The sequence below is a fragment of the Labeo rohita genome, chromosome 18, assembly GCF_022985175.1.
Source record: "Labeo rohita strain BAU-BD-2019 chromosome 18, IGBB_LRoh.1.0, whole genome shotgun sequence".
NCBI lineage: Eukaryota > Metazoa > Chordata > Actinopteri > Cypriniformes > Cyprinidae > Labeo > Labeo rohita.
Genome location: NC_066886.1, coordinates 11986401 through 12012809, shown reverse-complemented (window position 1 = coordinate 12012809; position 26409 = coordinate 11986401). Strand labels below are relative to the sequence as shown.

Below are 26409 nucleotides of genomic sequence, written 5' to 3'. Positions count from 1 at the left end.
TCAATTCAAACAGCATTGTGACATCTGTATGGAAATTCACAAATGTTTTGATCAAAATCATACCGATTACATTAGACTTTGTAAAGAAGTCTTGTTATATGCTTGAGATTCTACTTTTATGATGGAACAAAGTCAGAATCTGCATTTAAAATGCTATGACATTTTTGCATGTTACAAAAATAATTCCATTGCAGAATGATTAAATTACATCATTTACAATAAGCTCACAATTTCTCCCAAAGTAGTCCCATAGCTATCTGAAAACCCACAACATCAAATAATACAATCACGATATAAAATTCATCAAAAAAAAAAAGTTGCAATTTTTCATCATTGGACACAATTAAAGCAACATTCAGACTTTTCACCATGTTAATACGTGACTTTGTGTCTTGGTATCATCCCAATAGAACTAAATGGTTAACTTGCATCACAAATCATTACATTTTCCATATTTAGTACTCTGTGGTCCCGTCCCAAATGGCACACTTGATGTGGCCTTTGATTATGCAATCATATTGTGTTTGCCAAGTCCACAGGGCAGTAGGGTGTCTTATTTGTCATTTTACGGTTCAAACAGGTGCCTCCGTATGTGGCCTCAATGTGCCCTTTTGCAAAGCCCACAGTGGTGGGCCGACACAGCAGTCTACACCCAACAATCTATAATCATGGCATTACACCACCCAAGTGTGGAAACCACAATTGGTGACCATTTGGGCCAGGGCGTGTGACCCTTATGTGTCACTACTGTGTTTGTTTTAAAAGAGAAGTTCACTTCCAGAACAAAAATGTACAGATAATTTACTCACCTCCTTGTTGTTCAATTTGTTTATGTCTTTCTTTGTTCAGTCGATAAGAAATTATGTTTCTTGAAGAAAACATTCTAGAATTTTTCTATACTATAATGACTATAGTGCCCCCAAGTTTGAACTTCCAAAACGCCGTTATAATGCAGAAGTGTCTTATCTAGCGAAACGATCGGCCATTTTCAAAACAAACTGACATTTATATACCTTTTAGCCTCAAATGCTCGTCTTGTCCTGTCTCTGCAAAGCACATGCGTAGTCTGTGTAATCCAGGTCAATACAGTTAGGGTATGTCGAAAAACTCCCGTTTCGTTTTCTTCTTGAATGTCAAAATCGTCCTACATCGCTGCTTTACTTTTTTTGTTTTTGTAAAGGGCGTTTGATCTTCTTTGCATGTTCACTTTGTAAACACTAGGTTGGTACTTCTGCAGCGATGTAGGACGATTTTGAATTTTGGGAAGAAAACGAGATGGGAGTTTTTCGACATACCCTAACTGTATTGACCGTATTGACCATTTGAGGTGAAAAAGAAAATAAATTGTCAATTTTTTTCAAAAATGACCGATCATTTTGCTAGATAAGACCCTTCTTCCTCGGCTGGGATTGTTTAGAGCCATTTGAAGCTGCATTTAAACTGCATTTTGGAAGTTCAAACTTGGGTGCACTATTGAAGTCCACTAAATGGAGATAATTCCTCATTTTTTTTCCTCAAGAAACATAATTTCTTATTGACTGAGCAAAGAAAGACATGAACATCTTGGATAACAAGGAGGTGAGTAAATCATCTGTAAATTTTTGTTCTGGAAGTGAACTTCTCCTTTAATGCAACAAGCCAAAAATGGTGACCAAAACACTCAAGTGTCTGTAACAGTTAACAGAGTTTGAACATTATGGCTAGTTATTGCATCCCTTTACAACAGAACTCCAGTCCAGAGATGCTTTAAATATAATACACTATGTGTAAAGTTACAGTTCAGAATGTTTCAAATTACTGTATCCACAGGTTTGCTCAGATGGACACGGGGCATATAATAATTCGATCCTCTAGCATGACACTGAGCACCAGGAACACAAAGTAGAGGATGAACATGATGAATCCCAACACTTTATTCATCCTCCACTTACAGGCAGCGATGGAGATAATGACGAAGAGGAGCATGAGGAAGAGCAGCACAATGGCACAGAACAGCCCGTTACTGCTCACGGGCACCGGCGCCAGCGAATGGCAGAATGAGTACATCAGCCAGGGCACCGGCAGCCTGTAACAGTAAGAGTGGATGTAATTAAGCTATATAAAATTAAACTAAGCGATTTGATATGTATTCATACCAATGGTATGATTGTGAGTGTGATATTGCTAAAGTACAAGAGCTTAAAGACTAGTTATTATTCAGTAACTGACATTTTAGACACAGTATCGCCTCCCTTTCTCAACAACATCTCTTCTCTTCATGACTTAATTCTCGAAAAAAGGGGCTGGACTATGGTGACTGTCCAATGACCATGCTTTTAGCATCCTTTGCCAGAAGTTTGACAGACGATCTGACCAATCACAAAACAGAATCTGCCATTTTGGTCGACAAACAAGCCAGACAAGATAATTCAGTAACATCAGTACTGATGTAACATCAGTAGAGTCGAACTTAAAAACGGTGTATTGACGTCTTTCTGCAGTTGAGACAATATACCATCCGATGTTCATTCATGTGTATTTCATTCTATATCTAGGAGGAGGAGATTTATTTATATGTGAGAACTGAGGCACTAAAGTGATCTGCAGGGTTGCCTTGTTTTCACAACAAAACCCGCCCAATTGCTACTCAAAACTAGCCCAAAACTACCCCAATTGTGTTTCAAGGGGGGTTGAGGGGGGGGGATACATGTTTTTTGGTGGGGTTCCCCTTGTACAGTTTACATTCCAGAGGCTAAATTTAATGTTATTTGGGTTGCTTCAACCCGCAGACATGAAAAACAATGGCAATAGTGTTAAAGTAGCCCAATTCCACAGGAAAAATGCAGACTCTGGCGATCTGTTACATTACTGAGCCCCCAAAATCATATTTATTGTTTGAATTTCTTTAAAAAAAGACAAAATTTCTAAGTTGAGACTTTGTTTAATACCAGAAGTAACCTGCTCTTTCTTGTCTGTCAGCGCATTGTCGAATATCCTCTTTGCTCTGAGATGTAATTTTCATGATGTGATGATGTGTGGCGTGAGAATGCAATTGCCTCTATTCAAGCAGCACATGAACAGATCATCTCCTCCTCTTTACTACTAGCTATAGCATGAAATAAACAAGAATGAACATTATGTTGTCTCAACCGCGGGAACCATAATCCACTGACGTTACTCTAACTCTCCTGTTTGGGTTGTCTGATGGATGAAATGGCGGATTTGTCATTTTGATTGCTCAGATTGTCAATCAATCAAACTCCCAGCCTGTCACTCAAACTCAAACTCATGAAATCCCACCCTACATTCCAGAAGCCATATCGCTCAGATATATATGTCACAATAGGGACTATCACAACTTCTGTTTAATGCCGATTTTCTTGAATCAGTCCAGTGTTTGACTCACTCATTAGAGGCTCTTTTCGCCACCTACTGGTGAAACTATGTAATCTGTCTGAAACATGTAAACACAAACCAGTGGCATGAACACAAACAGTGCCAGTGTTCAGCCAGTCACATTTGACAAAACTGTGCATAACATTTTTAGCTAACAAATATGTGATTCAAGTATTTAAAGGGATAGTTCACCCCAAAAATTCTGTCATTAATTACTCACTCTCATGTCGTTTCAAAACCGTAAGACCTTCGTTCAACTTCGGAACACAAATGAAGGTATTTTTGATGGTGCTGCTGACTCTCGATAATGGTGGAAGTCCTTAACTTGGGGAGACGCATTGTTGAATAAAGTTGTTACTTTTGTTTTGTTTTTTGCACACAAAAAATATTTTCGTAGCTTCATAAAATTACTGTTAAAACACAGATGTCACATGGACTACTTTAATGATGTTCTTGGTACCTTTCTGGGCCTTGAACGTGGTAGGACCCTTTGGGGGAACAGAATCTTGGATTTCATCAAAAATATCTTAATTTGTGTTTTGAAGATGAGCAAAGGTCTTACGGGTTTGGAACGACATGAGGGTGAGTAATTAATGACAGAATTTTCATTTTTGGGTGAACTATCCCTTTAAAGTTTCTGTTGTCTTACCCCATGGTGATGTCAAATATGTTGCTGCCTACAGAGCTTGAGACAGCCATGTCTCCCAAGCCTTTTCGAGCCACAATCACGCTGGTGATGAGATCAGGAATGGATGTTCCTGCAGCCAGAATGGTAAGACCCATGATTTCCTCAGAGATGCCAATAGTCTCACCAACCTAGGAGAGAAAATCTTGATGAATGATTGTTTGTTTTGAAATTGTATTTGCTAATGTAATGACATATAAGTGTGACAAATTGGTTTTTACACTGACCTGATGTGCCCACCACACCATAAGATAGGAAAATATAGCAATCCATACTATTGAGCCAAGGAAAGTAATGACAAAGAACTTCTTGGATGCCTGTAAGCATAATATACAAGTATATACATGTCAGTTCTATCAAATTTTGTAAAAATGGAATGTATATACAAAAAATACAATACTAAAGTGATGTTTTGTTTTGGTTCTCACAGGGTTTCTGACGTCTGGAACTGTCAGCCAAAGTGGAAAGACAATGGGCAACAGAAACAAATACGTGGCCTGTTTACGTCTAGTGTCTGGCCACTCTAAGGACAGAGGTTCTTCATTTTCTCCTTCCTCCCCAGCCTCATCCTCATTTTCATCATCATCATCATCACTGTCCTCATCACTATCTTCATCACTGTCTTCATCACTGTCATCATCATCCTCCCCTGAACCATCTGAACCTCCTGGCTTCTCTGAACCTCCTTCTGCTGCAAAGTCTCCTTCCTTAAGACAGAGCAGGAAATAGACAGGTGAAACCATAATATCCTCAGATTAAAAGGAGAACAACAAACTCAAAGCGATAGTTTACACCAAAATGAAAGTTTTAACATGATTTACTCACACTCAGGTTGTCCCAAACCAGTACTTCCTGTTCTTTTAAATGCAGTTATAATAAAGGGGAACCAGAGCTTTCAAGTTTCAAAAAGTATGTTGCACAATAAAAGTAGCCCAAAAACTGTTATGACTGAGTCAGAGAGTTGAGCTTAAGTACCAAATCAGTCCTAATTGTGATTGAATCATTCAGACCAGTTCTGTGAAATGAATGAAGTAATTAATTGTTACTTCTCTAATAGACACATCATGGAGAATAACACATTCAATTTATGCTGCTTTTTAAGCTTAAAGGGGTCATCGGATGCCCATTTTCCACAAGTTAATATGATTCTTTAGGGTCTTAATGAAAAGTCTATAATATACTTTGGTTAAAAATTCTCAATGGTTGTGTAAAAAACACCATTTTTACCTTGTCAAAATGAGCTCTGCAAAAATCCCATTCTGAGGGATTGTTGCTTTAAATGCAAATGAGCTCTGCTCGCCCCGCCCCTCTCTTCTCTCTGTGGAGTGACGAGCTGTGCTCGGAGAGATTGTTTACATTAGCCTCATTTAGCGTGTTTAGCTGTGAAACTTGCTAACCAGCACATTATTAGGAAAGGTAACTGCAGAGATTCATAAAAAAACCTTATACTCACTTCTGGTGTAGGTGAAGCTGGATCACAAATGATATGTGCAAACATAGACGCATTTATGTAGATCGGGAGGTGCAACAAATGTAATCCACTGCATCTTCAGCGGCTCAGATGTCGGGAGTAAATGACGACCACTATGTTCATTATTACATCCAGCAACACAACACCTCATCGCTCAATCAGAGATATTCTTGTCTAACTTACATCCCTGCTCCGGCATCGAAAAGGTCGGACTGTTACAGCTGATCTGAAGTCAATCAACTATCGTGGGATGCCACACCGACAAGCATCTGAGAATGGCTCAATTTGAAAAAGGTGATATTATTTTTACAGATTAATTAAAAACCACTGCATGGATTTTTATTATAGGGTAGATTTGTACATATACTACTAACACACATTGATGTTTAAACAACATGTGAACTTGAAAGTGAACTTTGCATCCGATGACCCCTTTAAAAGCTCTGGTTCTTCTTCATTAAAATGGCATTCCAGTACATTCTTCAACACTGTTCTTTTGAGTTCCACAGAAGAAAGGAAGTCACAACATGAGGGTGAATAAATGATAACAGACTTTTCATTTCCTTGAATCACATACTATATTTGACAGGTCGCCTCTGTCAGCTTTGCAACAAGGTAATGAATTCATGAGCTCATTAAAAGCACACAAGTATCTCAGAGCTCCTGCTTCTTCTTCCCATTTTTTTCGGAGATGCAATAGGCCCACCTTTTGTGCCTCAGACTTTTGACTACCATCTTCATCCTTGGCTCCCGGAGCAGCGTCTTTGGAATCCTTGGAATGCTCCGTTTGATCGTCACCTTGTTTAAACCACGATAATAAAATATCAGTCAGATCTGCAATTACTTCTCAAATGTAGCAATACTATAAGCTCCTCTCAGATGTGGAGTGAAGATTTCTTCAATAGGAGTGAGTAATGTTGCTTTGTCGTTTGGCGGCAATTTCAAACACAGCAGTTGCGGCAGAAGATAATCCGCACTGATTCCAAGCCACTCATGCTTAATTCATGAGATGGAGCTTGGTCATTATGTCAGCTAATGTGTAAAGCAGCTCTCAAGTAGAAACAAAAGGTGGAAATATGGAATGCGGGATGCTGTGTAAAGGGCAAAACGGGCCAAACTCCTGGCAGCTTGCCCTCTCTTTGTACCTTTCATCCAGCACACAGCTGGTGTGTTACTGCTTGTGGAAATGCAACATTAATAACCATTTTGAATATGCAACAGAGCTCATCTGTGAGGTGGGACAATGCACCGACCTGTCTACAAAGCTCTGTGCAATCATAATAGAACAGACTAAGATCATAAAATCTCACCTTCACCAGATTTTTCCTTCTTTTTGTTCTCTACTTTTCCCCGGGCCATGTCGTTCAAAATCTGAGCCTTGTCTTTAAATTTCACTGCAAACCAGGAAAGGAAGAATATAGCTTGAATGTAGACTTTGACTGACACTGTCAGGGTCAACAATGGCAGTACCACAGGTGACAGAAGCCGACGTAAAACAAAATGTCATTTCCTCACATCTCACAGGCTACTACAAGACGGCAATCACATCACAAGAATAACATCACAAACACTAAGCTCCTTACCTTTACATTCCAAAGAGCTTCTAGCCTTTGCATCTCCATTAAACACTGACTCTAATGAGTAAAAGTAGATTCATATGCAACAAATACCATGGTGAGTGTCACAAATGCATTTCCTAATGCTCTTCAAATTACTCATGTTTACTGACTTGGATGCCATCAAGTGGCAATGTTAAAAAAAAACAACTGGATTTGTTGAAAAAAAATCTTTAGAAAGGTCAAGACATTATACATAAAAAAATCTATCTAAGATTATGACATTAAAGTCATAATATTTCGAGAATAAAGTCGAAATTTTGAGAATAAAGTCGAAATTACAAGAATAAAGTCGAAATTACAAGAATAAAGTCGAAGTGTTTTAAGAATAAAGTCAAACTTTAAACAAGTTAATTCTCGTAATTCTGACTTTATTCTCAAAATATTTTGCCTTTATTCTCCAAATATTTTGGCTTTATTCTCAAAACATTTAGACTTTATTCTTATCATTTTATTCTCAAAATATTTTGACTTTATTCTTGAAACACTTTTATACAAGTTTATTCTCGTAATTTTGACTATTCTGGAAAATGTTTCAGTCTAATCTTATAATTTTGACTTTATTGTCTAAATATTTCGACTTTATTCTTAAAATATTTCAGCTTTAATTTCGTAATATTTAGACTTTATTCTCGAATTAGTCAGAGATGGGAATTAACGAAGTACAAATACTTTGTTACTGTACTTAAGTAGATTTTTTTTGGTATCAGTAGTTTACTATTTATTTTTCTGAATACTTTTTACTTTTACTCCTTACATTATTATACAAATATCTGTACTTTCTACTTCTTACATTTTCAAACCAGGTTCGTTACTTCAGCATTTGGTGGATCACCATTCGATAACAAATCTCTAATAAATCATGGATCGGTTAATCTTGACTGGCAACATGATTTGGCTTGCGTGCACTCCACGTCTCCGCCAAACGGTTTCTATCAGAGTAGGCTAATTATTACAAGTGACTCAAGAATGGCGTGGAAGTGCCCGGGTGGATCATAGAGGCAAAACTAGTGACATCTTCAGGACGTCAAGTGCAGGTCAGTTTCATTTGTAAACAGGAGCTGCTAGCAGTTTAATCAGCAGTAGTACTATAAATGAACTTATTTAGTATATTATTATCATCACTCAAAATACTCTATGCTAAAGGACGTCATTATTATCTACTATAAAGTTACAGTAGTAATTTAGCAAACAAATGTTATAAAACAGTTTTGTAATACGTTCAGAGGGAGCTAGGGCAGGTAACAACAACTCTTACAAAAATTAAAACCAAAATCCATGGTTACTATAATTAAACCATGGTAACCACAACTGAACCATGGTTTTGCTACACTAACCATAGTCTAACCATGAGATGTGTAGTAAAACTATGGTTGTAGTTAAATTAAAACAGATTGTAATCAGTCTGTCAAAAACAACAAAACAATTTAAACCATTTTAAGACAAAAAAACACCTGGTCATAATGTTTAAATTGAACTTAATAAAATTGTTAATAGAAAATAACGAGGTGGTTCTGCTCATAACAGTAAATAGCTGATGGGAAAAGTGACTGGTACAAGAAAATTAGTGAAAAAAGGCAAACACATACAAAGTGAGATGCAGAGAGATATAATGGAAAATGAAGAGACTGAACATTAAAAAATGGAAGTGAAGGTGCAGTTTAAGAGAGAGCCTTTTTCTTATTTTGCACGGCCCCAGCCTAAGGTTTTAAACATTTATTTAAATGTGATGGCCATACAAAAAAATAGGGTTCTCCATGGTTTCTTGGTAGTCTTAGATTTTTTTATTTTTTAACGTCGTACTAAAAAGCTGTCGTAAAATGAACTCTCAAAATTGTATACCTTTAATTTTGTTTTTTTCTGAATTAATTTTCATCATTTTGACTTTATTCTCTAAATATTTTGGCTTTACTCTCAAAACATTTCAACTTTATTCTTAAAACACCTCGACTTATTATGAGAATAACACTTCGAATTATTCTCATAATTTTGACTTTATTGTTGAAATTTTATTTTATAAATTTTGACTTTTATTTTCGTAATATATTTTAACTTTATTCTCATAATTTCGTAGTTTTTTTATACATGAAATATCACAACTTTAATGGCACTAAAATGCCGTTTTAAGATAAAAATGATATCATGGCAGAAATGTTTTTGTATTACATTATTTTTTTATAACTAACTATACTCACAATCCAAAAAGTGTTTATATGTCCCAGATTTATATTTATCTATACATTATTCTATACATTTTATCTAGACACAACTTTTTTAAATGTTTCTAAAGTCTCTTAAGCTCCAAAGCTGCATTTATTTGATCAAAGATACAGTAAAAAAATTAATATTGTGAAATTTGTATATATTTTAACATTTATTTATTCCTGTGATTGCAAAGCTAAATTTTCAGCAAGTCTTTAGTGTCATATGATCCATCAGAAAACATTCTATTAGTACTTAATTCTAATTAAATCTTAATGATTCCACACTTTTGACATATATATTTGACATATATACTGTATGCTTAATTTTAGTACTTAACTTCAGTATTACAGTTACAAGAATGAGATTTTTTGGTTACGTAATTGAAATTTGGGAGTAGGGTGTTAATTGACCCTTCGCAGGGAGTTTGATCTGACCAATCATAAAGCTAAATCTGCCATTTTTGTCCGACAAACAAACAGACAGGAGAGTAGATTTATATTGGTGGACTTGAATTTGTTCATGTTCATTCATGTTTATCTCATGCTATAAATAGTAAAGAGGAAGAGATGATCAGTTCACGTGGCGCTTGGTACTACAGTGATCTGTCAAAACACATTGAAGAGCCACAAAACAGTATTCATTGTTTGAATTTCTTAAAAAAATAATAAATAATGCTAAAAATAATGTTTTGTTTGTCAGCGCATTGTCAGTTTCCTCTTTGCTCCTCAACTAGCAACAGTAGCGAAGAGGGACGGGTCTTTGAGAAGGGTCAGTTGTAACTAAATGAATGCTAATAAATGCACCAAAAAGGATTTAATGGATCTATTCAATAGGCTTCTAATCGACAGGCTTAAACTTTTTTTCTATCATTTTAGGGTGAAATCTGAACCAGACATTTATTTGCCTGAAAATAGAGCATACAGAGAATATTAAAGCAGTGCAACTGAGGTATTTTAAAATGGTCAAGTGCTTGTCAGTTAATTATCAACCCGAATGTAAATATGTACAAATGAATTTTTAAATTTGGCCTGTAAATGAGCAGGGACCCCATCACCATAACAGGATTGAGCTGCTGGAGCCTGGCTCTCATCCAGCCTTTATGAGCTCAATCAAAAGCAGCTTAATGATGGAGCGCCACAGTGCTGGGAGGTTTTTGTGAGGACCCTGAGAGCGCAGGTGCTGCACAGCCTCCTGAGGACAGGCTGAAGGTCAAGGGGACCAACCCCAGCCATCAAACCACTGACCCGCAGAGACCTCAGCACCAAGGCTTCTGCTTTTACACGCATGCATGCCAGCCATCAAGGAGCCATGCAAGGAAATCATATAATATCAAATCTTCAGTGCACATAGTATTTATTTAATTATGTTCAAATTGTATGATGGTGTTTCCATAGCACAGTAGGGGCTGACATTTTTGTGATGCTAAAATAACAATAATAGCATCTTGTTTGAGGACCCATGTGCAATGAGGAAATAATATAGTGTATGTTTAAATGGTGACATGCACATTGATGTGACTTGACAAAATGTCATAGAGCCACTGCGGTGGGCCTTCTCTCACTACTATGAATCACTCTCCACTCCATAGACTGAGAAAGAGCTATTTATCTTCTTAGTATCAATCTGGACTTAGTGCTGTCATCATATGGAACACGCTTTGCTAATCCATTTGTACTGGGAGAAGGACAAAGGGACTCTACGCTTCTGAACATCTTACATTGCTTGCCTGATGGAATATAGGCTTATTATACGATTGGTATTTTGATCTTTATACATATACTGTATATATGGTAACATTTACTCAAAAACTCATTCGTAAACCTTGTGATACAGCTTTCACAAATCTAACAGGGTTAGTTCACCCAAAAATTTAAATTCTGTCATCATCTTCTCACCATCTTTTTATTCCAAAACTATGACTTTCTTTCTGCTGTGGAATGGATTCATGTTGTTTGATTCCCAACGTTCTTTAAAATATCTTCTTTTAGTATTCCGCAGAAGAATGAAAGCCATACAGGTTTGGAATGACATGAGGATGAAAAGATGGCAGAAATGTAATTTCTGGGTGGGCTATGCCTTTAAGCCACTAGAATTGAAATTTGTAATGCTTCGTGCAATGTTTGCTTAATGAGTAATCATTATGAGGGTTCAGACACTGAAGGGCTCTTACCCTCTCCAAGAGGATCTAGTGTGTGAATCATCAGCTGGAAGATGGTGTTCCTCATGGTGCTGTTGTGCAGAGAGGCAGAACTGCCCCCGCGCTGCAGTGTGGGCTTCAGCTACACAAGAGAGAAGAACTTTCTGACAAATGTTCACACTAAATGATCATGTCAAAAGAATTTATATCTGAACCTGCAAATTATGTTTGTAGTTGTTTCCATGTTGTATTAATTGAAAATACAAGTCATGTTTATTTAATACGTTAATGATATCAATAATCCCGTATTCATATGACATGTGAAATTCATTAAATCTTATCAAGACTATTGTGTGTATCTGTTGTGTTTTCATGGCTTTTTAAAAGTATTGTGTGCGGTTTTTTGATGTTAAAATACTTAGTTTGTTATGCAAAGACAACTATAAAAAGCCATTCATAGGCTGACTTCCTAGAAGTTGCTTTGTCCAGGTTGACACAACAACATTCGCTCAACCAGTTGTGCAGTTTCTTTAGAAACAGTCATTATTTTGTGACTACACATAAATTACACCCACTTATCAGAAGTCATGCATTTTGAATTACTATTATTTGTTTTTATATTTCCATATTTTGGATTACCTTTAATCGATTCTTGTCTTCTGGTTCAGGCGGCCTGTTCTCTTCACCTGAGGCCCCATTGTCCTGTGTGCAACAACAGTTTTAAACATTACAGAGGATGCAATGCTCTGATTTGACCTTTGACCTTCACCACTACTTTTACTGTTACATCAATGTGGAAGTAAGGCTATGTGTGAGATAATGAGAAATAACGAGAAGAATAACAATGTGCAGTAAACAGTAAAACTGTTTGCACTACAAACCAGTGTTCCTAATTAAGATAATACATTAAAATAATATGGTAAGACACATCAGTTTGCAATATCAAGCAGTAAACGAGCTGTTTTGTACAGCTAAAAATAGCTGGATGAGGATGAGGCCAGAAGCCAGACCCATAAAATTTATAAATGGCCATGCCCACTCTTATAGGAAAAATAAGATGGATATGAATAAAGGTGACTAGACTGTCGCAAACTTGATATATGATTTATACACGTACCCTCATAGACTGAAAGGTCTGTATTTAAAATGTACGTATTTACTTAAAATGACAATATAATTTAAATTATTTATTCTAAGTGGAAGAAAGCCTGTACATAAGAGGATGTAGCATTACATACCACTATTGTTTTAGTATTATTTATATACTATTTTAGTATTAATATTTTAAATTAACTTTTATTTTTTATATTTTAGTTTTTAATTTTACATTAGGTTTTAGTCATTTGTTTATGCCTTTTGTCACTTTTTAGCTTTCGTTTAATTAGCTTTTATTTATTATTGCTATTTCAGTTTTAGTTTTAGTTATTTTAGTACTTCAGCTTATGTCAATTAGCGGTATCACACCTTACAATAAGGGGGGTTGCCAGGTTTTCATGACAAAACCCTCCCAATTGCTACTCAAAACTAGCCCAGTCACATATCGAGGGGGGTCCCCCGTTCTAGGGGATAAAACACAATTTCTTTTTGTCTGGGTTTCTCTGGTAAATTCATATTTCAGGGGCTAATTATGATGTTATTGGGGTCGCTTCAACTCGTGGACATTAAAAACAACTCGCAGCAATAGCGTTTAAGTAGCCCAATTTTACAGGAAAACCGCGGACTTGGCAACACTGCAATAAGGTGTCATTTGTTAACATTAGTTAATGTATTAACTAACATGAACGAACAATGAAAAACACATTTATTGCACTATTTATTAATCTTTGTTAAAGTTAGTTAATAAAAATACAGTTGTTCATTGTTTGTTCATGTTAGTTCACAGTGCATTAACTAATGTTAACAAACACAACTTGTGATTTTAATAATGCTGAAATTAACATTCTTAGTTCATGTTAACCTCTGTAGTTTACTAATGTTAACTAATGAACCTTATTGTAAAGTGTTACCCAATTAGTTGCCAAGACAATTTTTCATGTTGTTTTTTTTTGTAGTTTTCCATCCAGTTTATCTCACAGACCTTACAGTGAATAAAAGGAGGAATACTGAGTGCAACAGTTACATAGGAAACACTGAAATTTCGATTTAAAATTATTTTATAGCTTTAATTTTACTTTTCAACAATGTAACATATATAAGCCTCCAAATTCTGTATTGTATTGTTACTTTTGTATTTGTTATGTGTGATAAATTCAATCCAGTGGGTTTAGTTTGACAGAGATCTAGGTCCGCTGGGTCTAGTAAGCCTTCTTACACTATATAAGCTTCAATCACACTTAGCAGATTTAAACAGTCTATATGTTACACAGTTTGTTCATCACAGCAGACCCTCAAAGGATTAAGTGAACGTCTTTAGATCAGAGAGCCAGATTGTCATTGTTCAAAAAGTCTAGAGGGTCTCTACCAGATATTTGATTAAATTATTATTATTTTAATCAAATGATTAATGATATGCTGTCCATTTATTCCCTAGTAAAAAGTAATAAATTTGAAATGCATAGTATAGTTCAAGTCTATTAATATATTTACTGACATATCGCTCAAGACTTATGATATAAAAATTGTAGTTAACCTTTATTTGAAGTACTACTTGTGCACAATGCACATTTCTTAATATTAAGCCTAAAATATGTCACTACTGAAGAGTATTGTATAATGTTTAAATAATATCGGTCTTTAAATGCAAAATATTAAGTATATTTGCAATAGTTACACTTTAGCGCAATCAAATATACTTCAGTATATGTTTAGCTGGACTTCAGCACTGCTTTCACACAGTCAAAGTGCATTATGTACAAAATTAGTTGTTCCAATTTAGCACACTTTAAATATACCAGTTTAGTATACTAAAAGTACATATTATGTAAAAGTATTTGTAGTATACTTAGGATGAAATGTATTTCAAATACATTTTTGTATATTTTTTCACTAGGGTTACTTTACCTTTTTTCCAGTATGAGACACATTTACTATAATCCACAGACTGTAACTGTTTGTTACTCCAGTTTAAAGTCTCCCTCTCAGGTGAGTGTGAACACAGAGATGTTATGACAGATTATCAAGTGTTGATCTCTCTAAACCTCCCTCTCACCACAGCGTCTAAGCTGAGGGATGTTCAGGATGAAGAAAGGAAATTTGTGAAAATGTCCACACACTTTTTTCATGTGACAGATAGCGTCACTAAAACAGATGAGGCTGTCACTGTGAGGCAAATGCACCTGCTCCGAATACCTCGCCTGCTACAAGACAACTCATTAACAACGTCTGGCCCCAGCAGACACAAGAGATCCTTTTCATTTCTGTTTATCAAAGGAAAACGCAACCCATGCGTATCTGCTCAATGAATAAACATTAGTGACTCACATTCACCTGAGTGGGATGCTATTAATGCTCTGTTATCGCAGATATTATAGCGGAATAAGTGTTCCTCATCACTGCAGAAACCAAAATAAATGATGCTGTGATAAATATGATTGAAATGCTATACACATCGCTAATTCCAAACCTTAACAGCACCATTGTTCAACTTCGGAACACAAATTAAGATATTTTCAGTGAGATACAAGTGCTTTCTGACCCTGCATAGACAGCAACACAACTCAAGCTCAAGGCCCGGAAAGGCAATAAGGACATTGTTAAAATAGTCCATGGTTCAAAGCATCAAAGAGTGGCATGGAAGAGAAAAAATTGTTAAACCCATCACTTTTGCACACAAAAAGTATTTTCATAGCTTCATAAAATTAAGGCTGAATCATTGATGTCACATGGACTATTTTAATGATGTCCTTACTACCTTTCTGGACCTTGAACATGGTAGTTGCGTTGCCTTCTATCCAGGGTCAAAAAGCTCTAGGATTGCATAAAAAAACCTTAATTTGTGTTCCAACAATGAACAAAGGTCTTGCGAGTTTGTAATGAGATAAGGGTGAGGAATTGATGACAGAATTTTCATTTAATTTTTTCAATTTTTGAAAGCAAAAATAATGAGGCGTACCTTCTCAGGTTCTTCGACTGCGATAACTTTGACGATGTTCTTGTGTCTCCTGAGCTGGGACTTAAAGGCTTGCTCTATCTGAACATTGTACTTCATGAAGAAAACATAGGTAGCATATCCGCACACCAGCATCATACTCTCCCACCACATAATGGTGTTGTCCAAAAAGAAGATGATAAGCATGATGAGATCGAGGATGTAGAACGACACATCCCGAAAGAGAGGCCACCAAGTGAGGTGCAGCATCTCCCGGGAAAACAGCGCACACATTCCGATCACAAACAGGATGTTGAAGACAGCCGAGCCAACGATGGTTCCAATGCCCACATTGCTATGAGAAATGAAGACCCCGATCAAGGAAGTGAAGAGTTCGGGGGCAGAGCCTCCAGCGGCCATGAACGTCGCTCCGGCCACGTCATCTGAGATCTCCAGTTTGTCTGTGATAACCCCCAACGTAGGGACGAAAAACTCATCGCAGACGATGGCCAAAGACACGAACATGTATACCATTCCAAAGATGTGGAGAATGACCCAGCCTCTGCGTCGATCCTCTATGGAGAAGATGTCCTCCGGGTACTCGCCCTTTATGTGCGGTGCTTCTCCAGGTCTGGACTCTGTAGTGTTGGGCACCACAGTGGTCGTATCGGTTGCTGGAGTAGGAACTGGGGTGGGTTTTGGAAGGTCTGGATTCACAAAGATGCATTGGGTGAATGTCCTGTTTGTGGTTGTTGCAGGTGTCTCTGTTCTAGACATTTTTGAGACGGGTACATTTGTCGCTGGTTCTGACGACTGGACCCCATCTGTGTGGTTGGAGCTCTGCGAAATCACTGTCGTATCCAACATTCCAGAACCAAGTTCAGAAACATCCTCAGGTTTTTCTCCTGTCTGAGGCTCAGACCAGGGTTCTGGTAGTCTGGCTCTTATAGTGAGTTGATATAAAGAGCAAAGGAAAACCCCAGACAGAAGAAATATTATCCGGCTAAGATGAAGTCTTTTTCTTCGAGTCAGGAACATTTTCTAGCGTGTTTCCTAAAGGGCTCCAAGTTGTTTTTTAGGGCAATGACACCCAGAACATCCAGAATTTCCCCCCAAAAGATGCAGGGGTATGCAGCACTCACTCTCAGACTGTTTCATCTCATTTTCTCTGGGGTGCAGGTTTCTTCTCACAGACCTTACAGTGGATAAAAGGTGGAATACTGAGTGCAACAGTTACATAGGTAACACTGAGTGCAGGATATTATATTCTTAAGATTAGACCTCATCTAACCAACACATTGCATTGGATTAAATGAAACAAAATAAAATAATATTTTAACAACTCTAGCTTCTTGTCAATTGCATTGGTAGAGCTACATGAGCTGTTTTATATGTGAATAAAACATCTGACGATGATCAGAAATTGAGGAGAAATTGAGACAAAAATGACACTGAAAGCAATAAAATGCCCATAAATCATCAGTTATTTAACTTAAATTAACATTTTTAACATGTTTTTAACTAAGTCTCTTTTGTTTACCAAGCCTGCATTTATTTAATCCAAAATATAGCAAAAGCAGCAATATTGTGTAATATTTTTACTATTTAAAATAACCGCTTTCTATTTGAATATTTTAAAATGTAATTTATTCCTGTGATCAAATCTAAATTTTCAGCATCATTACTCCAGTCTTCAGTGTCACATAATCCTTCAGAAATCAATCCAATATGCTGATTTCCTTTTCAAGAAACATTTTTATTATTATTATTTATCAGTATTTAACACAGTTGAGTACATTTTTTCAGGATTCTTTGATGAATAGAAAGATTCAAAGATCAGCATTTATCTGAAATAAAAATCTTTTGTAACATTTTACATTACACCATTCAAAATCTTGGAGTCAGTATAATTTTTTTGTAAAGATATTGATACTTGTATTTAGCAGGGATGCTTTGAATTGATCAAAAGTGATGATAAAGACATTTTTAATGTCAGTGTTTTCTATTTCAGATTAATGCTGCTTTGTGAACTTTCTATTCATCAAAGAAAACTGAAAAAAATATATACTCAGCTGTTTTCAACATAATAATAATTAATACTACTACTACTACTAATAATAAATGCTTTTAGAGCAGCAAATCAGAATATTAGAATGATTTCTGAAGGATCATGTGACTGGAGTAATGTTGCTAAAAAAACAGCTTTGAAAACACAGGAATAAATTACATTTTAAAATATATTCAAATAGAAAACAGTTCTATATATATTCAAATAGAAAACTATATCTATCTATTCATCTATCTATCAAGCCACATAACTGAACAACACACGGCGTGTTATATATGAAAAGGAAAAACGCCATAATAAAGATAAAAGAGTGCCCCTGGATAAAAATTGCTTTTTAATAATAATCCAAACTTTTGACACTGCTTCTGAATGAATAAATGATTAAGAAAATAATTTCTTGAAGCATTTCTCTCATCTGTGTCTAAACGAACACAGCATGGAAAATATCCAACTCATTTCTATTAAAGTTTTTGTCAACCCTTAATATGTATTAATAATAACATTGTCTCATAATTAGAAGCGACACAAAACAATGAAAATTACGTATTTTGTAAGCAATTTGTAAACAGTAGCGTAGCACTAAAGTAAAGTGTGACCAACTGTTGCGGCAGGCATTTCTATATCATCCATAAATGAGCAGTATTAACTAAAAAATGTATATTGGAACTTTCTTAGCTCTCGTGCAAGAAATAATTCAGAAACCTACCGGTTGAAAGACGATGCGGGCGGCGGTGCGTGGAGCGCTGCTGTCTGTCTCACAGCTGGGCTGTAGGGAAAGGCACGGATGCTGTGAGCGCTGCTTCAGGTCAAGCAGGACGCACCGCAGGACAGCTCTTCAGCGTGGATCAGCACAATACCTAATACCTGAAGTCTTTTAAGAGGATTAGATGTACTCTCTCCTCACACTCTCATTACGCCTTGAACCATTTATCCCAATTATTTTGCACTTATACGTTTCATTCAGAATTGTTGAAAGTGAATACACGCGTAAACATGCTAATTAAAAACACAATATGCAGTTTTAAATCAACTTTATTTATATCTTATTTTTCTTACTACTAAGTTACATAATTATGATTGTGGATTATGGATTAAAGATTAATATTAAATTACCACAATGAGATTTTTAACTGCTTCTTTCTTTTTTGTCCACAGCATTATCCTAGATATGTACGTTTCTGTACAGGCTTTCTCTAGGCTTTTTAAACTTGTTTTAAGATATTATTTATATTAGGACAGAACTTTAAAAATATAATTTTCTCACCCGCGTTCTCGAGTAGGAACTCGTTGGCAAGCTTCTTTTGTTTCCAAACGGTCCGCTTATCGCGGTGCACACTTGGTTAAGAAGAAGGGATTTCAGCGATGGGTAAAATTTTAATATTTTGTTGAAAAGTTATTATGCATATCTACGAGTTGTATTCGGAAATATCAAGTATCTACTGTATTTAAAACATTTATGATCATTTCCAGTCAGATTTGCAGTGCGAATGTTTGGCAGGGCACGGACATAGCAGCATTCATATTTACTTTGGTTGTTTTGTACCAAGGGAAATTTAGGTAGCTCTTTTGGCTAGTTTTAGAGGTGTTTTGGATACTGTATGCTGGTCAGACTGGGAGACCAGTTGTCCAGAACTAGTTAGGCCTGTTTAAACCAGCAAAGACGAGCAAACCATCTTAGGCTGGTTTAAGGTACGTTTATGTGTTTATGTACACTACCAGTCAAAAGTTTTTGAACAGTAAGATTTTTAATGTTTTTAAAAAAGTCTCTTCTTTTGCATTTATTTTGTCCAAAGTACAGCAAAAACAGTAAATTTTTTAAACGTTTTTACTTTAAAAAAAAAAACTGTTTTCTATGTCAGTATATTTTAAAATGTAATTTATTGCTGTGATTTCAAAGCCTAATTTTTTAGCATCATTACTCCAGTCACCTGATCCTTCAAAAATGATTCTAATATTCTGATTTGCTGCTCGATAACATTTATTATTATTATTATTATTATTATGTTGAGAACAGCTGAGTAGAATTTTGATCACGTTTGGTCAATTTAAGGCATCCTTGCTTTATAAAAGTATTAATTTATATAATTTCTTTCCAAAAATAAAATAATATAGTGTATAATGATACAAAAGCTTTTTATTTCAGATAAATGCTGATTTTTGGATCTTTCTATTCATCAAAGAATCATGAAAAAATATACTCAGCTGTTTTAAGTGTTGATAATAATAAATGTTTCTTGAACAGCAAATCAGAATATTAATGATTTCTGAAAGATCATGTGACACTGAAGACTGGAGTAATAATACTGAATATTTAACTTTGATCACAGGAATAAATTACATGTTAAAATATATTTAAATAGAAAGCAGTTATTTTAAACAATATAAATATTTCACAATATTACTGATTTTGCTGTATTTTGAAACAAATAAATGAAGGCTTAGTGGTCAGCAGAGATTTCTTTAACAGAAATTAAACATCTTGCTGTTCAAAAACATTTGACTGGTAGTGTATTTATTTATTTTTCTCTGCATATTGCAACTATAACAGAGCCAGGGAAATTATTGAATGTGCTTTTTCTGTATCAAACATGCTTGTGACGTCCACTGCAGAAGCCTCTGTGGTCACACTGTGATGTGCTCCTGTTTTTCCACAGATATGTCAGGCTTTCATTCATAGCTGTTCTTTAAAGTGTAAAGAGAAGAGCTTGCAACCATGCCCACTGTGGTTCTTTTGGACTCGTCGCTCTCCATGACACGACCTGTGTCAGTGGAGGGCAGTGAAGAGTTTCAGAGAAAGAACCTGGCAGTTCATGGACTGACCATGCTGTTTGAACACATGGCCACAAACTACAGACTGGAGTTCACTTCACTTGTCGCCTTCTCCTCCCTCTGGGAGCTTATGGTGCCCTTCACCAGGGACTACAATACTCTGCAGGTAAAAATAAACCCGTTGTCAGACTCTCTGAATAAAATATAAGTTGTCTGGGGTCTTATTGTTATCTCTCATTTAATGTTTTGCAGGAAGCTTTGAATAACCTTGAAGACTATGATAAAACCTGCCTAGAGGCTGCATTGCAAGGTGTTAGTAATATAGTACAGCAGGAATGGGGAACCTCTTGCCCATGCCAGGTAAAAACAAAAAAAAAAAAAAACACCTTTAATGAACAGTTGAGATAATTGTCCCATTGTGTTTTCTACAGATAATTATTTTTATATATAAGGCTAAATATGTTGATTAGACTGCATTGATGTTTATCAGTGTTTATGTTGTTCTTATGGTGGCCTGTAGGTGGTACTGGTTACTGATGGATCACTGGGCATTGGTCGTGGATCTTTGCGTCATTCCCTGCAAACAGTGAAACAACGGGTGGAGGACAAGAAATTCCCTCTGCCTTTCCCATTCCCTTCCAAACTCTATGTCATGTGCATTGCAAATGCTGAGGAGGTACCTTAGCCAGTTTTTTCTGTCTTTCATTACCTGTTATTTTAGTATGACTGAGATAAAATTTTATTTTTTATCATTGTTTTGAGTTTTTATTTTCTCTATTTTCCATTTTAATTTTAGTTAAAGTTTCAGTAATTTTGTATTAATTTTTTTGTAGAATCACACATGCATCTTACAAAATAATTTAAACTAATTTAATTGAATAATTTTTCCTTTTATTTCATGTTTTTTTCTTTATTTAATCTATGTTGTTTTGATATCCCCTGAAGCTCCAAGCTACAGATAGCATGGATAACTTAGAGCAGCTGATTAATTTGAATGGCGGAGAGGGTCAGATATACACTATGGAGGGACCCCTTTGTCTTAAAAGTGTCCAGTCTATGTTTGGGTGAGTGATGTTGCTTTGTGCATAAATACTACTCTGGAATCTTGTATTTGATTTAATTAAGTGCACACTGCTGTTTATGCAACGTTTTTTGTTTAACATTACTTTTGTGTTGGCAGTAAGCTGATTGACCAGGCATACTCTCCCTTCCATGCGGTGCTGCGCTGTGGGAATCTGACCTCTGATGTGCAGGTCTTTCCCAGGCCAGAGCCAGTGACGATAGATGAGGAAGTGGATCCCATACCCAAAACAGTGCAAACAGGTATAAGCAGAGAAGCTAGTGAAACGAAGTCCACTTCCAAAACAAAGATTCACATATAATGTACTCACCCCCCTTGTCATCCAAGATGTTCATGTCTTTCTTTCTTCAGTCATAAAGAAATTATGTTTTTTGAGGAAAACATTTCAGCATTTTTCTCCATATAATGGACTGATATGGTACCCCGATTTTGAACTTCAAAAATGCCGTTTAAATGCGGCTTCAAACGATGAAGAAGGGTCTTATCTAGAGTAACGATCAGTTATTTAATAATACAATTACAATTAATATACTTTTTAATGTCAAACGCTCATCTTGTCTTGCTCTGTCTGGACTGTTTTTTTCCGGTTCATGACAGTTAGTGTATGTTGGAAAACTCCCGTCTCATGTTCTCCCTCAACTTTAAAATCGTCCTATATCGCTGTTTTACCTTTTTTGTTGAGGGTGTTTGATCTTCTTTGCATGGTCACTTTGCAAAGACTGGGTCGGTACTTCTCTAGTGATGTAGGATGATTTTGAAATGACTTTGAAGTTGAGGGAGAAAATACGATTGGAGTTTTTCGACATACACTAACTGTCTTGAACCAGAATACACAGAGTTCAGGGAGAGCAAGACAAGACAAGCGTTTGAGATTAAAAACTATTTAAATTGTAATTTTTTTATGAAAATAACCAATCGTTTCGCTAGATAAGAGCTGGGATCATTTACAACCGCATTTTGGATCATTTGAAGCCACAATTAAACTGCATTTTTGAAGTTCAAAATCAATTTTGAAGTTCAAAGAAAAATGTTGAAATGTTTTCCTAAAAAAACGTAGTTTCTTTATGACTGAAGAAAGAAAGACATGAACATCTTGGATGACAAGGGGGTGAGTACATTGTATGTGAATCTTTGATTTGGAAGCGGACTTCTCCTATAAAGGATTAGTTCACTCCATAAGAAAATTTCCTGATAATTTACTAACCCCCCACATCATCCAAAATGTTTATGTCTTTCTTTCTTCAGTCGAAAAGAAATTCAGGTTTTTGAGAAAACATTCCAAGATTTTTCTCCATGTAGTGGACTTCAATGGGGATCAACAGGCTGAAGGTCCAAATTGCAGCATCAAATGGTTCTACACGATCCTAGCTGAGGAATAAGGGTGTTACGTAGCAAAACAATCTATCAAAAAAATATATATGTACTTTTTAACCACAAATGCTCGTCTTGCACTAGCTTTATGTTCACGACTTCATGCATAACATAGTTAAGTTGGAAAGGTCAGTCGGAAGTACCGACCCAGTGTTTACAAACGTGCAAAGAAAGTCAAACACCCTTTACAAAAAAGGTAAAACAACGATGTCGAAGATTTTGAAGTTGGAGGAGAAAGTGAGATGGAGTTTCCATCCCTCTTTTTAGAAAATGACTGATCGTTTGACAAGACCCTTATTCCTCAGCTGGGATCGTGTAGAGCCCTTTGAAACTGCACTTAAACTGCAGTTCGGACCTTCAACCTGCTGATCCCCATTGAAGTGCACTGTATGGAGAAAAATCCTGGAATGTTTTCCTTAAAAACCTTAATTTCTAATTTCATGAACATTTTGGATGACATGGGAGTGAATATATTTTCAGGAAATTTTAATTCAGGAGTGAACTAGTCCTTTAATGTGTCTCTCTTGTTTTTATAATGTAAACAGTCAGCTATTCAACATGTAAATGACATTTTCTCATTATTAAAATTATTTAAATAAGGCATTTTATGTGATGTGAGCAGGTTTGTATAATAAATATATTAAATATAAATATATCAATATAACAAGTATTACTTTTAAAGCCTTTAATCATACAATAAATGTAAATAAATATATGTTTTTATTTGTTGCTAGTCATGCTAGACTGTACATAAAGAGGAAATTGGAGCAAAGTGCACTTGATAGTTATGTTACCTTGTTGTGTTTTATATGTAGATTTGGAGATTGTGGGTTTTATTGAGATTGGAGATATCTCCAGCCCTCCGGTTTTATCCAGGCACTTGGTCCTGCCAATTGCTGTGAACAAAGGTCAGTATTTTGTTCATATTTTTTCCTAGGTCATCTTATCTTCATTTTGATGTTTGCTGGTACTTCTGTAGTAATGATAAAGCTGCTCAACTTGTTTATTTACACACACGCAAAAAAGTGGCAATATATTAAAATAATTATTCTAGTTATTCTAAATAATTTTCTATTTGTTCATGATTGTTTTAATCACTGTTATTATTTCTCAGCAATTTCTACCCAGTAAAAGGTTTTCTAAATGTTTTTAGAAAATGTATTATCACACACACATCAACATTAATGTATTAAACTGTCTTATTGCTGATTTTTTTGTTTTGGCTAGCAGTAGTTCTAAGAAAGGTTTAATTAAAAGGTTTTAATTGTTATTTTGCTTGACAGAGGGGGATGAGATTGGTACAGGGGCCACTGATGACACAGAGGAAGAGACCTCCACAAATCAGATGGCTGGAAAGAGCCCAAACTTCTGTGTTCTTCTACATGGCAGCCTAAAGGTGGAGGGCATGGTGGCACTTGTACAACTAGGGTAAGGATCCATGTAAAAATACGCGTCTGCCTAAATTTAACAATTTTTTTTTTTTAGTGAATTGCACTGTCAGATAAGAAGGATTTGTTTTAATCACCAACATAATTGGGATGAATTATCTAGTTGCTCTGAAATAAAAGTTTTCCCTGTCCATAATGTTTCTTCTGTCAGGCAAGACTGGTTCGGGATGCTTTATTCCCAGGCAGACAGTAAGAAGAAGTCCAATCTAATGATGTCACTCTTTGATCTCGGTTCAGAGCCTCTGCCCTGGTTGGGCAGAATATCACAGCTTGGCCCTGCCTCAGGTAGCAAGTTTTTACTCAGTATTTTTATGTAACAGCCACACTTTAAATGCCTGTTAAGATGAAATAAAGTAAGAATAAACTGGATTGTATTGCATTATGCAGTGTGCTCAAGTAGTTAATAATTAATACACTGAAACAAAAGTAACCTGAATGGTTCACTAAGTTCAGTTAGGAAACTTGTAGGTAAATACACAAGGGTCAGGGATAACGGTAGTACCACACATTTGCATAATTAAATATTTATTTTCCGCTCTCGTGCTTTGGTTCCTTCAGAGACTGCAGACATGTACATAATAAAATCATTTGCGCATTGTTTGCATAAAGTTTTGCTTACTAGGCAAAGGTATGAATATCTATTCACTACCATTCTTTGTTTGCATGACTTACAGATGCAGCTGAAAATCCCTATGGTGAAGATGATAGTAAAAGTCCTTTTCCCATACAGCCAAAAAACAAAAGAAGTTATGCTCAGAATGTTACCGTCTGGATCAAAGCCAGTGGACTGCAGGTATACACCTAAATACTACACCATAATTAATAAATGACAGGACACTGATTAAAAAGTTATTTTAACCAACGTTTTAAATCACACTTTCAGACAGATGTACAGAAAATTCTCCGTAATGCAAGGAAACTGCCAGAAAAAACACAAACCTTCTATAAGGTGGGTATTTGTATATACATTTTTTTCAATTTTGAGGTCAAAAGTTTACATACACCTTGCAGAATCTGCAAAAATAATTATAATTATTTACCAAAATAAGAGGGATCGTGCAAAATGCATGTTATTTTTTATTTAGTACGTAACCTAATAAGATATTTCACATAAAAGATGTTTACATATATTCCACAAGAGAAAATAATAGTTGAATTTATAAAAATGACCCTGTTCAAAAGTTTGATTCTAAATACTGTTGTTATCTAAATGATCCACAGCTGTGTTTTTTGTTTAGTGATAGTTGTTTGAGTCCTTTGTTTGTCCTGAACAGTTAAACTGCCTGCTGTTATACAGAAAAATCATTCAGGTCCCAAAAATTCTTTGTTTTTTCTGTATTTTTGTATATTTGAACCCTTTGCAGCAATGACTGTATGATTTTGAGATGCATCTTTTCACACTGAGGACAACTGAGGGACTCATATGCAACTATTACAGAAGGTTTAAACACTCACTGATGTTCCAGAAGAGAACAGAATGCATTAAGAGCTGGGGGTGAAAACTTTTGAACAGAATGAAGATGTGTATTTTCCTTTTTTTGCCTAAATACCATATTTTTTCATTTATTACTGGCCTTTAGAAGCTACAGAAGATACATACATGTTTCCCAGAAGACAAAATAAGTTCAATTTACCCCGTTCTTCAAATGCAAAAAGTTTTCACCCTGACATCGTGCAGATTATGCAAGGTGTATGTAAACTTTTGACCTCAACTGTATATATGTGTATATAACTCTATATAATATATAGGCCTATATATATAAATATATATATATTTTTAAAATGTTTAGTAATTAGATAGGGTATCATATGCTGATGCTCTTGATTACAGTTAAAATTATTTTTTGTGTGACTGTAGGAACTGAACCGTCTGAGGAAGGCTGCTCTCGCCTTTGGTTTCTGGGAGCTTTTAAAGAGTGTGGCTGAACTGTTGGAGAGGGAGTGTACGCTGTTGCCTGACTCCGCTCATCCCGATGCCGCCTTCCAGCTCTCGCATGCTGCCAAGCAGCTTAAGCTGGCTAGTAGTGGAGACTCAAAGTATGCGGCCTACGAACACAACATCACCCCCATGCTCACTGATTTCTCAGGGGGAGGAGGAGCCGAGAGATTATAGAGGATGGAGGTACAATGCTCAATGGACAACTACTAGATCAGTT

General features: G+C 35.8%; 2 protein-coding genes across 4 annotated transcripts; one reads left to right on the top strand and one right to left on the bottom strand.

Moving 5' to 3' along the window:
- Positions 1–305: 305 nt before the first annotated feature.
- slc24a1 (solute carrier family 24 member 1) lies at positions 306–18431 on the bottom strand. Of its 2 annotated transcripts, XM_051134959.1 has the most exons (10): positions 18291–18431; positions 15541–16711; positions 12129–12191; positions 11523–11631; positions 6842–6925; positions 6238–6329; positions 4489–4767; positions 4288–4377; positions 4025–4191; positions 306–2065 (listed from the first exon to the last, which is right to left on the bottom strand). In XM_051134959.1, exons 2-10 carry the CDS (start codon positions 16552–16554, stop codon positions 1816–1818), a joined length of 2148 nt encoding a protein of 715 aa, XP_050990916.1. In that variant the 5' UTR covers positions 16555–16711; positions 18291–18431; the 3' UTR covers positions 306–1815. The 2 variants fall into 2 exon arrangements, with proteins under 2 accessions (XP_050990916.1, XP_050990917.1); XM_051134960.1 differs by lacking the exon at positions 6842–6925.
- A 448-nt stretch (positions 18432–18879) lies between these two features.
- Positions 18880–26366, top strand: ints14 (integrator complex subunit 14). 2 transcript variants are annotated; one of them, XM_051134910.1, is made up of 12 exons: positions 18880–18950; positions 20239–20519; positions 20606–20713; positions 20874–21029; positions 21299–21417; positions 21534–21676; positions 23621–23713; positions 24089–24233; positions 24405–24538; positions 24928–25046; positions 25137–25202; positions 26112–26366. In XM_051134910.1, the coding sequence occupies exons 2-12, from the start codon at positions 20298–20300 to the stop codon at positions 26364–26366; spliced, it is 1560 nt and encodes a 519-aa protein (XP_050990867.1). In that variant the 5' UTR covers positions 18880–18950; positions 20239–20297. The 2 variants fall into 2 exon arrangements, with proteins under 2 accessions (XP_050990867.1, XP_050990866.1); XM_051134909.1 differs by having other exon boundaries at positions 24405–24541.
- Positions 26367–26409: the final 43 nt, after the last annotated feature.